The sequence below is a fragment of the Sorex fumeus genome, unplaced genomic scaffold (genome assembly GCF_029834395.1).
Source record: "Sorex fumeus unplaced genomic scaffold, SorFum_2.1 ptg000010l, whole genome shotgun sequence".
NCBI lineage: Eukaryota > Metazoa > Chordata > Mammalia > Eulipotyphla > Soricidae > Sorex > Sorex fumeus.
Genome location: NW_026606067.1, coordinates 35,848,678 through 35,864,680, shown reverse-complemented (window position 1 = coordinate 35,864,680; position 16,003 = coordinate 35,848,678). Strand labels below are relative to the sequence as shown.

The following is a 16,003-nucleotide window of genomic DNA, read 5'->3' as shown; positions in this document are numbered from 1 at the left end:
GGGACAGCCTGAGACAATCAGGGATTGCCTGAGACAGTCAGGGACAGCCTAAGCTATTGATTATTTTATATAGATTAGTGTTTGTTTTGTTTGGGGGTGGGGGTGGAGGAGTTTGGTCACTATGACTGCTCAGAACTTACTCCTGGCTCTGACAGGTTTAGGGATCACCCCCGGAGGTACTCAGAGGACTTTGTGAGGTGTCAGGGACAGAATACAGGTCAGCTTCATGCAAGACAAGCAACTTGAGCTTTGTACTATATGTCAGGCCATAAAGGGACTTTAAAACATAACAGTAAGGAGGTCTAAACACAGATTTTCACATTCTTTCTTTTCTTCTAAGAAATCTGTTTTGTATTTTCTAATATTTTGATAAATAGTACATTTGTATCACTGATAGAAAAAAAGTACCCTCCATAAATTATTTTTCACATGACATCAAACATACTTTCAGGCTACATAAACTCTTGGCAGGTTTGGGGCAGAAGTAGAGTTATGAATATAGAACATCACACTCCATTATGTCAGCCATTCCTCTTCTCTAATGACACATGATCTACCACAACGAGTTAAGTGGTGTCAAGTCATCCAAAAACTGTTACCACAGACCTAATGTTTATTAAGTTAGCTAGAATGCTCATATAAGGTAGGGCTGCACTTTATGTAAATGAGAAAACACATGCTGTTTAGTTGGCACTAAGAAATCTTGTTCTAGAAAGAATCATCAGAAACTTTGTGGGGAGAGTGTTACAGGTACACATTCCCTTTAGCCAGCCTCCAAGTTTCTAAAGTAATGGGAAAAGTATTGGATGGGATCCAGAAATCTTGTTTAGTAAAACTCTATGATTTGGTCTGCTTTAAGATGCGTGTTGTAGGTGGGTCCAATACCTACCTTAGGAATCACACACCCAGAAAACTGTTCTGAGCAAGATGGGCCAGACACTAGTCTGAAGTTGGAGGAAGTTAGTCTGTGTTTAACTAGTTTTCTCTCTTTCTAGACACATTAAGCAGGTCTTTATAGGACTGGCTTACAACTTCTGCATATCTTTTTTTTCCCTCCTTGTCTCCCATCCTATGTTAAACCGAAACATTTCTAATTTCAAGCCTACGATGTTAGTCGAATGTCTAGATTAAATGTTGATGCTGACAAGTTATAGTTACCGATAATTTGATGGTTCTCATAGGCGTATATTTCTTCAAGCAAAGAACTCCAGGAAATTGAAGTCTTCAGTAAAGGAGAAATATCAAATACTAGATATCCTGGTTATGCAGTATGTGGGGGGCGAGGGGGGCGGAAATCTTGGTGCTGCTCACTTACTCACTTCAGCTGTCAGTGAGCCTCCTTATAAAATAAACTCTGTTCCTAAGAGTGAAGAGGATTTCCTTGAAGATTTATTGAGAAGTTGAAGAGGACAAGACTGACCTCAAAAGGCACTGAGAATGACAAATTCTTGTCTTCCAAATTTGCTGATTGCTCTTGGTAATATCAAACTGGAAAAATTAATGGTTAACATTTATCCCATATTCACTTATAATAAAATGCTGACCAAATTGTGAAGTCAGTACAAGAGTTTGCAGCGAGGAATACCTTGGTTTGAGATATTTTGAGAGCAGAGACCCAGTATCAACAATAAGAATTCGCCATTAGAAATCACGCATGCTTGTTTTCCAGTAACCCTGCATGAGTTTTCCTGAAAGCAGAATCATGCATCTCAACATTTTAGCCAAGGAGAAAGACACAGGTGGGTGACAAGGAGGCCCAGGATGATTCTTGCCTCATTAAGAAAAAGAACTGTAGCACTGTCGCACTGTCCTCCCGTTGTTCATCATCGTTTTGCTTGAGTGGGCACCAGTAACATCTCCATTGTGAGACTTGAAGGTGTTCTAAATCTGGCCCCACTACTGATTACTTGTGCTACTTTGAGCAATGAATGTTAAATTCTTTTGCCTCAGTTTTCTGTCTGCAAAATTAAACTGACACATGACAAATATATGGTCCTATTTTTATTATCAAATGACTACTCCTATTGTTAGTAGTTATTCTGGAAAAAAGCTAAATTTAATGTTGATTTTCATCAGATTCAGATGACATTGGAGTCACTGTCACTGTCACTGTCCTCTCGTTGTTCATTGATTTGCTTGAGCGGGCCCAGTAATGTCTTCATTGTGAGACTTATTGTTACTGTCTTTTGGCATATCCAATACGTCACAGGGAGCTTGCCAGGCTTTGCCCTGCATATGAGATACTCTCGGTAGCTTGCCAGGCTCTTGGTTGGGTTGGCCATGTTGGCCGCTTGCAAGGCAAACGCCCTACCCCCTGTGCTATCGCTCCAGCCCAACATTGGAGTAGACAGAGAATAATAGTTTATTGTATATATTTTCTAGCCAAAGAGCATGTATACTTTTCTAGATTCATGGGATAGAAGCTAAATTGACATATTTGTATTTGATAAACATGAGAAAAAATAAGCATTCTGTTTCCAATAGCCAGAAAAAAAGCACATGGTAATTAGTATTTGGGGTAATATTATTGATTGTGGCTTAATATTAAAATTGATGAGTGATATCTTCTGCCACACCATCAGTTGTTATTTCACTGTATTTCCATTCATTCATCAAAAACAATTGAGCAATTATTATGGACCAGGTTGTTCAGCATTGTTTAATAAGATACAGTCATAAATAAGATACAGATTGACCAGGATTTTCACTTTTTTTGGGGGGTGGCATTGATTGGGTCATACTCCATGGTGCTCAGGAATCACTCCTGGCTGTGCTTGGAGGACCATATGTGGTGCTGGTATAAAACTGAGGTTGGCCGTGTTTGATGAGAGTATATCACCCACATCTCTATCTCTCTAGGCTTTCCAATTTAACATTCAGACTGGAACAAGAAGAAGGACTCATTGCATGTAACTTACGTTTACGTATCCATTCCAGATCAGTCCTGCAGAAAGCTTGATAAACACCATGAGGGATGCACAGAACATGACAAAACTCAGAAATAGATCGAAGACCTGGAGTGTCAGGTGATATTCTTCATTGTGTGGTGGGTCCAAACAAAGTGATGGAAATTTTGTGTATGGGAAAGGAAAGGCAACCGCATAACCAAGGTAATTAGTTCCTGTAATCCCTGCAAATGAGTAGAAGCAATATGGTCCAAGGAGTGCAGATTCTAAGGCTATTGCAAAATGAAGTGGACATCCAAGAATGTTCAAAATCACAAAGGTGAAACTAGCTTCCCACTGAAAAGAAAACAGAAACATTTTTACTTCGGGAATTGAATTTTTTTTAAAGATTCTTAACAAAATGGAGCAACAGATGCTAGGTCTTAATCTAGCCCAGGGAAAATAAGGGGGAAATGGATTAAATTTTTCTCTTAGGTTCTCTTGAATCTGTACCATGGGGATTAGCCTATGAGTGAGAGGGATGAAACCGAATGCAGGCAATACACATTTTTCCACTTATAACCTATTATGTGTAGAGGGCCAGTCTTGGGTGGGACAAAAAAAGATGGGTACACAAAATCTATGCCTCATCCTTGGGAACACTAAGCAGGAGTTTGTGCATGGTTGAGCAGCACTGAGATCACCAGAGAGCTGGTTAGAATCTCATCTCCCTGAATCAGGTCTGCATTCTACACAAAATTCCATGTGATCTACACAGATCTCCATACCTACACTAGTGTTGAGAATGACTACAATAGCTTTGGGAAGAAAATATCAAATTGGATCAAAGTTTTCTGTATTATGGTATTACTTGACTCTCTCTAGGTGAAACGTTGACTTTTCATTCTGTCTTAGGATGAGAGATAATGGGGGAAGTGGAAGGAGACCCCAAACTGAGATAGAAAGACTTGAAATAGAGATTACCCCAGAACTAGTCAAGTTTTAAAACTGTGCTGGTTTACTGACACGAAGACTTTTTTCAATAAACATATTGGAATATGCAAGAGGTAATTTGTGATAATTTGAAAAAGACTTTCAATGAAACATATTGTTTGGAAGCATTTTGAAAACTCAAAAAGTTGATCATGTCACTAAGATATAAAATATGTGTAGGTAATACATATAAATAATATAGTATGTATACATGCTTTATATAAAATAAATGTAAATATGTGCTTTCTTCCCTTTGGGGGAGATTTTTTTTTGCCACACCTGGAAGTGCTCAGGGTTTACTTCTGGCTCTGTGCTCAGGGGTTACTTCTGGGGGTCCTGGGGATTGAAGTTGCGTCTGCCACCTACAAAGCAAGCTCCCTAACCACTCTACTGTTACTCCAGCCTCCTACTTTAGGCTTTGCTAGCATAAAATATCTTCAAGCTTTAAAGTTAAAAGTGATCAAAACCTCTGCACACAATATTTATTAAACCATGAGTGTTTCACAGTTAAGACAAATGTAAGCAAATATTCTTGATATAAGCAAATTTTATTATGCTGTATCAGGAAATTAGTTATGTTTTTGCAGCATCAAAAGTGTTACTTAGGGGCTGGAGTGACAGCACAGTGGGTAGGGCATTTGCCTTGCACGCTGCTGACCGGGTTCAATTCCCAGCATCCCATAATTCCCCAAGCACCGCCAAGAGTAATTTCCGAGTGCATGAGTCAGGAGTAACCCCTGTGCATCGCCAGATGTGACCCCAACAAACAAACAAAAAAAGTGATACTTAGATTTTTAACTGCATGGACATGAGATGGGAGTTAAGAACTTGTAGGACAATTTTGCTGCAAAAGTGAGATGAAAAATACTCATTTAATGGCTGGGAAAAAAAGTTAATGCAATTGCCTTTCATGTGGCTGATTCAATTTTTATCTCTTTCACTTTCTCGTCTCCTGAACATCACTGGAAGTGACTTCCAAGTGCAGAATGGGTGTGGCCTGCCTGTCCCTAAACATCCATCTAAAAATATTTTATTATTGACACCCATTCTTTTAATGTGTAACACAGAGTTCATTAGTAAACAGAAATCACATTATCTATGTAACATGATGAATCAGTGGTGAGTTGACATTCAAATCCACACTAGCATCTGGTACAAAGTCTGCATATTTACCAGGTGTCTCTGTGTCCATTTTTTGTGAGCCAACATTAGCAGTATACCAGTTGTGATGGCCTGTAAAAAGAAAATGGAAAAGTAATATCCATGAAGGAGTGTACCTTTGGGAAGAATTCAAACTGCCTCACAGTTTGACAACTTTATCAAGAACTTGAAGGAAAAACAAATGCCTACATGGATTTTATGATTCAGAACCTCTCCTCAACTCAAGAGAAGATGACATCAGTGTCATAGAGGCATAATTCTTGTTGGCCCAATGTTTTATTTTCTGTCACCATTGCCATCACATCACAACTGTATTGAAGTATGGCAAGAAATGCCTGACTTTCTAACCCTTGATATCTATGTTACTTGGATCAATTGCCTATAGTGTATCTCTCCCTCCAACCTCTCCCCCTCCCTGTTGTTGAAATGGCAAATTGGAGGTTCCAGAATGGAGAATGTGAACCGAAAGGCCTCCTAACAGCAGCATTATCTTTTACTTCTTGCTATTTTTTGGGATTCTCTGGCCTTGCTCACTAGTGGAATCCAACCACGTGCTCCCTGTTTCTCAAGAAACCACGATGATCATTCAAATGAATGTGTGATGGGGCTTTGATTGTGCTGGGGCATTGGTATCCAAGTTTCTAAGGAGCATCCTTTATAGTCTCTGATAAAGGGCCCTAAGTGCAGAATGGAAATGATGAAACAAAAGCAAGACTGGTGTCACAGAATTGAGCAATAGAAAATGAAAAAGGAAGAAGGAAATTCTGGTCTTATCTTTGATTTGGTACCAGTCTGATGAAGGAGACCTTTGTGATCACTGAGCCTAACAATCACTTTTCCCCATCCCATAAATGATTTATTTATTTGAGTTTTGAGGTTGAGAGATAAACCCAAAAGAGAAGGTCCTGAAATAATACATGGAATGAGGATAGCATTAAAAATAGTCTAGATTTTTTTTGTTAGAGAAATAAACATAATGAGTATGTGTGTATAGTATTCACAAATTTAAGGGTTCAGGGGAACCCTGTTTGTTTTATATTCTAATGAGTTTGTAGCATTGGGTTCATCGTATTTATAGTTTTGAGCCCCAACTTCTCAGTTTTCTAAAATGATTTATTTTTATTTTTTTCATTAGTGAAACACCATGAGGTACAGTTGTAGATTTACAAATTTTTGTGCTTGTGTTTCGTTTATACAATGATCAAGTACCCATCCCTCTACCAGTGCCCATTTTCGACCACCATGGATCCCAGTATCTCTCCCACACCCATACCCCCCATCCCACCCTGCCTCTGTGGCAGGGCATTCCCTTTTGTTCTCTCTCTCCTTTTGGGTGTTATGGTCTGCAAAAGAGGCATTGAGTGGCAATCATGTTAAGTCCATAGTCTACTTTCAACATTCATCTCCCCTCCTGGGAGGATCCTCCAAACACCCTTTATTTGGTGCTCCCTTCTCTATCTGAGCTGCCCTTTCCCCTAGAATGCCTGGCTGGCCTCTAAGCCATGGAGTAATCCTCCTGGTACTGATCTCGGCTATTGTTGTGTATTAATTTCCTATTTTGTTACTTTATGTCCCCCAGATGAATGCAATCCTTTTATGTCTATCCCTCTCTTTCTGACTAAAGTTGGATTTAAAGGATTTGAGAGAGGGGAAAACTCACACATGTACACACTTAGACACACACACAAAATTCTCGTGAAATTACAAACTGGAGAGTGCCATATCACAAGACTCTCATGGATCAAAGCAGAACCATCTGATCATCTGTAATTGGAAGAGGCCTGCATGAACCTACAAGAGGAAAGTTTCCTGGGGACTTTAGACAGGCTGAGTGAGCAGGATCCTCACAATAGAGCAGAATAATGAGAAGGAGGGACCTTCCATCCATCTAAGTCCAGGGGCAGCCTCTGCAATAGTGGCAAGGCCTTCTAGTGGCATATCACTCATTTCTCTGTGAGACACACTGAAGCCAACGCTATAAAAGCCAAGGGGAGCTCTCTACTGGTTTTACTTCAAGCAGATAGCTGATACTACCAAATGCTGAGATTTCAGGTTGCCTTAATCATTTTGGCACGCATTGCTTCTTTCCTTTCAAAAGTTGAGAAATGCTGTGGAATTACAGTTGCCAGTTATTTCTGCTGTAGCTGCTAGCTTGATTTTGTTTTGTTTACATAAAGTCTTGGAAAAAGATCTTCCATAGGGCCAGAGAGATAGTACAGTGGGTGGGGTGCTTGCCTTGGATGCGGCTGACCTGGTGTTTGATCCCCAACATCCCATATATTCCCTCGAGCCCCACCAGGAGCAATTCCTGAGTACAGAGACGAGAATAATCCCTGAGCATTGCTGGGCATGGCCCAAAACCATAAAATAAATAAGATCATTCATAGAGTAAATGGGAGAAAAGTGAGATATCCCCAAGGCATATCCCCCAAGAATCACAATCTTCTTTTTTCCTTTTCTTTCCTTTTTAAAATTTTATTTATAGAGAGAGAAAGAACTAAAAAAGGAAGATATTTGAGGTTATGGAAGGAAAGTCATACAAAGAAATGTTAGAGCAGGAGTGTTAAAGAGGTAAAATGTTGGGCAAAACGAGGCAGTTGAGCTGTGATAAAGGGTGGTGATGGGGCTGGGAGTGTTACTGTGTGGAGAGTAGAAGGCCTATACCCAGTTCCGTGAATCCTTTTTCAGGTCTTCTCTAGGCCATTGACTCTATGATTGCTTCTGACCACATCACTTGGATTTTGCAATAGTTGCTTCTAACACTCTAATTGCATGATCATTGTGGACCTTTCCATAAAATCTTTCAGATCACCCAAGTAGAGGACCCAGTTCCCAGAAGTAGATGAATTGAAGGAAACTGGGAGTAGTCACAACATAAATAGAAAATTTCCAAGAACTTGTGTTAATATGGGCTAATTTATTCACTTACAAATTTCTTTGGCTAGTCTCCTGTGAAAAAAAGGTTTGGGATAGGCTTGGGATTGTACAAATAGTTTATGGATTATAATAATTAATTATTGGGAACATACATTATAATATGTGTGTGTGGAGAGGGAGGGAGAGAGAGAGAAAGTGAAAAGGAAAGGGAAGATGGAAGAAGACAGAAACACAGAGATAGAAACAGAGCCTATACTAAGCTCCATATGTACATTAACCAGAATTTTCAGTGTGGGTATAAAAGTAGTACACGTGAGAGAGTGTCCATAAAATTTGGCAACCGCTGTGCAACATCTTCTGTGTAAGAAGAGCTCAAGTGGCCAGATGCCACCTCCAAGGTACCATCAGTCACAAAGGTATGTGGGAAAAGAAGATTCAAAGGAAATTTGAATGTGTCTCCAGTGGGAGAAGGCAGAGTGGAAGGGCCATAGAGGGAGAGCTGGAGCTATTGTGAAAAGACCAGGAGGAGGGTGTCAGATCCGGGGGGCAGAGAGTTAGGAGTCTGGGCTAGAGGCAGGGGAGCTGACTCCTGGGAAAAAAGGGAGGAAATTGCTCTTGTAAGACTGGATTGAGGATGGCCTCAAAGTTTAGATTAGTGTATATGGCTTCATTTGGACCACGCTGTAGCACTCAAGGTTTCTGAAGGAGTCAGACTGACAGAGTAGCAGTCAAAAAGGATAAGCCAGCTATTTCATGCATGATGGACTGGGGTGGAGTGAGATCTGGGGAGTCTCTGTAGAACTCAGGTCTTCAGACATAAAAAACAAACAAATAAACAAATGAACAAAATCAAAACTTAATGAAAAAGTCCCTATATCCACTGTCAAAAAAGCACTTTTGCGTTGTGGCCAATAATAAATAATTACATCTAATTAAAGTTATAATGTTTACCCTCATGTGTCTTTTGTTCTAATATTCTCTATATTATTCTATTCTAATGTAATTCTACTCATGTTTTGTAAATGCTAGTTGCCTAATGGTTTAACTTCATAACTCACTAAGAAATACAGTCTTACAGTTTGATTCCCAGCTTGATCTCAGCATAAAACCTGTGAGTGAAAAGTGGTGATTGGGAGACACACAGTGGGAATGAACATAAGAAATGCACAGAGAAATTCCTTGTAGGAAAGATCAAAGTTACTTGGCAAATGTCAGGACTTAGTAGGGTGAAGAGGGACTGAGGATGGGCTGGTTTAGGCCGGTGCTGCTGTGGGAAGAGCATAGTTCTTGAACCACTTGCCTCAGCATCCCTTGTCAGATATACAAAGGCTCAGACCTCATAGCTTTATTGAATCAGAGTCCGCTTTGTAGCATTCATATACACACACCATTCTGAGAAACACTAGAGGAAAGGATTGCATGGAAAGTAACTCCAGGATTGGAAATTCAGTTTAATCACAGACCAAACATGATTGCCACTCAATGCCTCTCTTGCAAACCACAGGATCCAAAAGGAGAGAGAGAGAACAAAAGGGAATGCCCTGCCACAGAGGGAGGGTGAGATGGGGGGGCGGGGGGTGGGAGGGATGCTGGGACCCGTGGTGGTGGAGGATGGGCGCTGGTGGAGGGATGGGTACTTGATCATTGTATAACTGAAACCCACGCACAAGAATTTGTAAGTCTATAACTGTACCTCATGGTGTTTCACTAATAAAAACAAATATGTAAATGATGGAGAATGGGCACTGGTGGAGGGATGGGTACTGGATCATTGTATAGCTGAAACCTAAGCACAAAAATTTGTAAGTCTACAACTGTACCTCATGGTGTTTCACTAATAAAGATTTTAAAAAATTAAAAAAAAGAATTCATTGCTTTTGGTGGTAAGATGATTAAATTCTTTGACAAGCAGGGCTTTGAGAAATTTAACCTTGTGGTTGGAGAATAGTACAGCTGGTAAGGCCTCAGCACCCTCTATAGTCCTCCGAGCATGGCCCGGAATAATTCCTGAGTGATGATCCAGGAGTACGCTGGAGCAGTGATGGATATGGCCCCCAAACAAAAATAAACAAAGAGGGCTGGAGTGTTGGCACAGTGGGTAGGGCGTTCGCCTTGCATGCGGCCGACCTGGGTTCGATCTCCAGCATCCCGTGTGGTCCCCCAAGCACCGCCAGGAGTAATTCCTGAGTACAGAGCCAGGAGTAGCCCCTGAGCATCGCTGGGTGTGACCCCAAAAGCAAATACAATAAATAAAGAAATGTAATCTTTTAAAAGATTAATTGACATTGGATGACTGGAAATCACAGAACTGTTCAAGCTATAAAGACTTGGGAAATGTGACCAAATCCTTAAAGGAAAAGGAAACGGGGCTTGTATGGATAAGTCTAGCCGTGCCTTTCCCTGCAGAGTCTGTCTCCAAGCAGGATCCAGGTGTAGCACTGAAGCACTGAATCCTGCTTAAATCCTCTCTTCATTCTTGTCATCAGACTTTGTGCTACAAGCCAGGTTTTCAGGATTAAGGTACTGCTCAGTTCTTAAGATACCATGATCTTTTGCCGCATACTTTCTAGCAGCTGAAGCCTTTAAATAACCTGGTTCAGTAAAACTGCTTAGCATGTGGCTGTCAGAATGGAGTCTGCACACCAATTACTCATGAAAAATTTAGAAAGCCTTGAATGAAAGGCAAGCACATAGTAATGTATTACCTTTAAACTAGCCCTCTTACAGGTCTCAAAAGGGTTATAAAATCATTTGCAAAAAGGAAATGTCAATGTGATTGAAATGTACAAATTATCTTTCCACCAGAGGAGGATACACTTTGTAGGCAAGTAAGTGACTGTCAGGAAACTGTGGAATGAGTCTGAGACTTTTAAAAAGTGGACCCTGGGACTGGAGCAATTGTACAGTGACTAGGGCACTTGCCTTGCACGCAGGCCTAACTGGGTTTGCCCCTGGTATTCATACTGTCCTCCAAGCTCTTCCAAGAGTAATTCCTGAGTACAGAGCCAGGAATAACCCCTGAGCATCACCAGGTGTGGCCCCCAAACAAACAAAAAAGTAGCCCCTGAACAATGTTGTGATTCACCAGAAAATATGATAGAAAAAAAGCAATGTGGTTCCAAATTTAGATATTGTTGAAAGATTGAGCATAAGGATTTTTCCCTGCCTCAGTGTGAATATTAGCCTGACCCTTAGTCTTTGCAACCTAATCATGACTCAATTATATAAAGAATTCTGCATCGCCAGATGAAGAACACAGGAATCATTATTTCTTTCAACATTAGTATGTGAATGCTGAAGGTTAGGCAAGAAACAAACTAGAAAACAATCTTCTGCCTTTGTACAATATATATTCATTGATTTCGGAAGAGCAATAAGCAATAAATATATTCTATAGTTCATTAGATGCTGATAAGGACTCTGGGAAAACAGAGCAGGGTGTTAAGAATATCAGTTGGTGGGGAGATTTGAAAATTTAAATATGAAAAATAGACATATAGGGGAAGGCACCAGTAAGTATGTGACACATGTAGAAAGACTGAAGGGTAGAAAGTGAGCCATGTGGGATAAGAGACCTCAGGTAGATAATAACAAGCAGTGAAAAGGCACTGAGGCAGATACATACTTTGACAGGTTTGGAAACAGCAGGGAGTCAGTGATGGGGGAAAAATGAGCTACAGAATCATCATAGGAGATGAAGCTTAAAAGGATTGGAAGCTCTGCAGGTCATCGAAAAGGAATGAAAGAGAGAGGCAGGTGACAGGAACAAAGAGTTCGTCAGTCAGAGGCACAATGTTAACTAACACTTCTTTAGGACTTTCAAATTAATAAGCTCAGTTAAACATTTTTTGTCTATGTTGCATTTATTCTCACTCCGCTTTTGAGAGTTAAATATATTACTCTGGGTTCCCTATAAAAATTCCCATTTTACTCATCAAGGTATGAGAACCAGCTGAGGGAGGACCTTGCTTCTGATCACACCCAGAGCACATAAAATCAGGCCATCACCACAGGGCCACCTTCCAATCCTACCTTGGTCCTTTCTTCCCATTGCTTTCACTCTCCAAATTAAACACCCACCAACTAGTTACATAGTAGAAGCTTGTTATATAATTTCTCTGTTCTTAATTGGGGAAAAAAAAAAACCCTGATTTTTCATGAGAGCAAGCTACAGGCAATATTTTGTGATCCCAATGAAATCAATATTTATAGATCATGTAGTAGTCTCTTCCAGCATAGAAAAAAGGGACTCAGACTATAATCATGACCATTAAGTTCAGTTGTGAAGTTAGAATATTTAAAAGCTAAGCAGAATATAAAATGTGAAATTTGATTTTATAGGGGCTGGAGTGATAGCACAGCGGGTAGGGCATTTGTCTTGCAAGTGGCCAACTGGGGTTTGATTCCCAGCATCCCATATGGTTCCCCGAGCACCGCCAGGAGGAATTCCTGAGTGCATGAGCCAGGAGTAACCCTTGTGCATAGCCGGGTGTGACCCAAAAAGAAAAAAAATTGATTTTATACAGAAAATTAAATATTGTTTTGTGAAATTTCTGTACTAGAGATCCAGTTATAACTATATGTCAGTATGTTTTTGCCTAAAGAGAAATATTTAAATGTTATTTACATATGATATATGGTTCTGATGTGAAATATTTCCCTTACTCTGGGCCAACAACAAAATGTTTGTATATTGCTTGAATACATGAAACCACAATGTCTATGTTCTAGTAGATGTTTAACACTGTTTCTTTGGTTTGTGGTAGGTGTTGAACATAAGAACTGAGAAGTCAAGTGTCCAGAGAGAGAGGACGGTTGGTTGAGGTGGTCGAGCCCTGCATGCTGCCAGCCCTTGTTCATTTCCTGGCACTGTCTGGTCTCCCAAGCATGGACAGTTGTAGCTTAGGAGGCCCCGGAGCACTGCCAGGCCCAAGCAGTATCCATTGGTAGGGACCTGCTGGCAGAGAATTGTCCAGAATTGGTCCCAGGCTTCCGTAGCACAGCCTGGGAGGACCCTCCAAAAACAAAACACGCCAGGAGGCGAAGGATCAAGATTAGTTCAGAAGTGGGAGAAAAAATCTTTATATGATTCTTTACATAACTGAGTCATGATTAGGTTGCAAAGACTAAGGATGAGGCTAGTACTCACATGAAGGCAGGAAAAAATCCTTAAGCTCAATCTTTCAATCATATCTGAATTTGAAACCACATTGCTTTTTTCCTATCATATTTCCTGGTGAATCACAACATTGTTCAGGGCTACTTTTGTTTGTTTGTTTGTTTGTTTGTTTGTGGGCCACACCTGGCAATACTTAGGGGTTATTCCTGGCTCTGTACTCAGGAATTACTCTTGGAAGAGCTTAGAGGACAGTATGAATACCAGGGGTCAAACCCAGTTCAGCCTGCGTGCAAGGCAAATGCCCTAGCCACGGTAGAATTGCTCCAGTCCCAGGGTCCACTTTTTAAAAGTCTCCGACTCATTTCACAGTTTCCTGACAGCCACTTATATAAAGATATAAGGAATTTGTTAATTAAATAAACTAACACCATCAATTTCTTTGATCAGTTCTTTTGTTCCACCATCCTGCTTTCCTGTCTTATTTAACAACAGAGTTCCTAACTGTCAAGATCCTAAAAAAGAGTAAATTAAAGACTTTATTTTATTCTCCACTACAATTCAAGAGTGTATAAATTATCAAGACATATTTCTTTAACAAATAGGTCAAAATTGCATCCCCTAGGGTCTTGTTCTCAGGTGAAATGCAAATGAGCAATAAGCATCTTCTCTGTGCCAATTTGCATGTGGCCTTACATTCCTAGAGAGTGTGAAATTAGGGAGGACCATCACCTGACTTCTTGAATTGCTTCAGTGGTGTGGGGAGAAAGAGGTGTAAAACCTAAGAGTTGGGAGTTGAGACTCCCTAGGTCATTTACACGTCAGCATACAAACATCTTGAAATTTCTAAGGAAATCACTAGTCTGTGAAAATTATTTTAGCTTTCACTTTGTTTTCCACGTGCAGATATTTTTTTATGATCGATGCATTTCTAGGTTCAAATTGTGAAAAATAGATTCTGTTTCTCAGAATATCAAGGTGGAAAATTAAAATAATTTTAAAAGAATTACTTACACCTACTGTTATAGCTAGCTTTCATGATATATAGGATTACATGATAAAATAATATTAAGAAAACTACTACATTGAAAATTCAAGAATGGAATCAATATTCTGTGGTAAATTCTGATTTTTCTGTTGCATTTTGACATGTTCATATTATTAGAAAATTTAATAAGGACATGTTCTATCTTTCCTTTCCCTGCATCTTTTATTCTCTCAATATATGTAATAAAATATTTTCCTACCAATGCTCCATTCCAGATGGGACAAGCGATCCAGACACTCCATCCTATGAACCGAAGTTTGTAAGAAAAAGCAGGAAAGAAAGCAATCACTCCTGAAAACACACTGAGGGTCCCCAGAGTAAGGAGAATCCGGCCAGCAGCCTGGTACAGGCCCCGCATTTTCCTTGCTGTCTTGGGTTCTTAGTCTCAAAAATGTTTTGTTACCAAAACATGAAGCTTTGACAGGCCATAATAAACAGAAGTTTCTTGGAGACAGTAGCCATGACACGCATATACTGTTGTTCTACTTGGAAACAAGATTCAATTCGTTTCCCCCAAGATAGTAAAATGTAATTAAACAGTTCTTGGTATAAATTTGGCACAATAAATTCTATTAGCACTTACACACACACACACACACACACACACACACACACACACTGCACCACTTTCCATTTCTGGTTACCGCCTTCATTCCCTTCATTCTACCCTGTTGTGGGGAGTGACCACTTCCTGGCTTAATCAGATTCAAAGGCTTGCTGACTGAGCTAATTGTTTCTCAACCCAACCTGTCTGTTAGTTTCAGCAGAAAGCCAACATCCTTTGTGCACAATAAATCCACATTCCCAGCACAATTTACCACCAAACAAAGCAAAAATCAGCCCTCTGCTAACGTTTTTTGAAATTAAATTTAAATGATTTAAAGTGAAAACAAGACTCGTCTACACCTTTCAAAATTTCATTCTACTGCGATTATTTTTTAATTTCTTTGATATCAACTCATTCCAAGAAACGTAATATGGAACACTGAGTAGTGGTTAGTAAATCAGCTTCACCTTGGTTATTCTATAATTTATCCAGAGATCAAGTAAAGTACAGAGATGAAAATGCGTGCAGTTGTGAAATCAACTTGGAGAAGTTGTTTTTTAATTGAATGCAAGATTTCAATCTTCCTTACATTGTATTTCAAGTTTTGTATGTTGGGCTTTTATATGGTTAAGCAGTTGCAAATGTTCGTCTCTTTGTTTTTCATGCATTTGAGAGAATGGGATGCATTTGCTTGTGACCAAGAAGACTTGGCTCCCTATTCTGAGATGGTATCTTCACAACAAAGGTCACTTTACTTTACGAAGCTACCCTCTAATTCATTATTCTTTTCACTAAAATGAAAACTAGTTTAATGGAGGAAATGAGTGGCTTAGGACATAGCTTTTGGAGTCAGATGAAACTAAAATCGTGTTGTGATTCTACCCTATCTAGGCAGATTTTTTTCTTAGGGACAAGTTACTGAACTTTCATATCTGTATTGCTTCATATATGAAACGGGAAATAAATTAGTGTCTGCCTCTCCAACTTGTGATTGAGAGGACTAAATGAGCCCACACATGTGAAATGCTGACACGGAATTTCACAGCATAAATGCTCAGGGAGTTCGTTACTTCTTATTATGTTGGGACTTTCTATGGCTGTGTTCCTTCAGCATGGAACAAAGACTTGATCTTTATTTCACATGTCAATCATCTTACCGACAACAGGCTGAACTCTTTCTGGGCAGTTTGATAAACACCCCCATGGTCTCCTGTGTATGGGGAAAAAAACGAGTTTCTCTTTCTTTGGTTGCTGCATTTTTTGTTTCTATCTTTCCAACATCAATAGTAACTGAAAAATAAGTATATAATCATCATTCCAGATTGTGATGCAAATTTTGAAGCAGTTGCATTTCTAGATGCACAGAAACCAGAAAA

At 39.7% G+C, this 16,003-nt stretch overlaps 1 protein-coding gene across 1 annotated transcript; it reads right to left on the bottom strand.

The window, feature by feature from the left end:
- Positions 1–1,102: 1,102 nt before the first annotated feature.
- On the bottom strand, positions 1,103–14,443 carry TMEM212 (transmembrane protein 212). Its single transcript, XM_056110713.1, has 4 exons — positions 14,280–14,443; positions 5,052–5,111; positions 2,919–3,242; positions 1,103–1,222 (listed from the first exon to the last, which is right to left on the bottom strand). The coding sequence occupies exons 1-4, from the start codon at positions 14,436–14,438 to the stop codon at positions 1,103–1,105; spliced, it is 663 nt and encodes a 220-aa protein (XP_055966688.1). The 5' UTR covers positions 14,439–14,443.
- Positions 14,444–16,003: the final 1,560 nt, after the last annotated feature.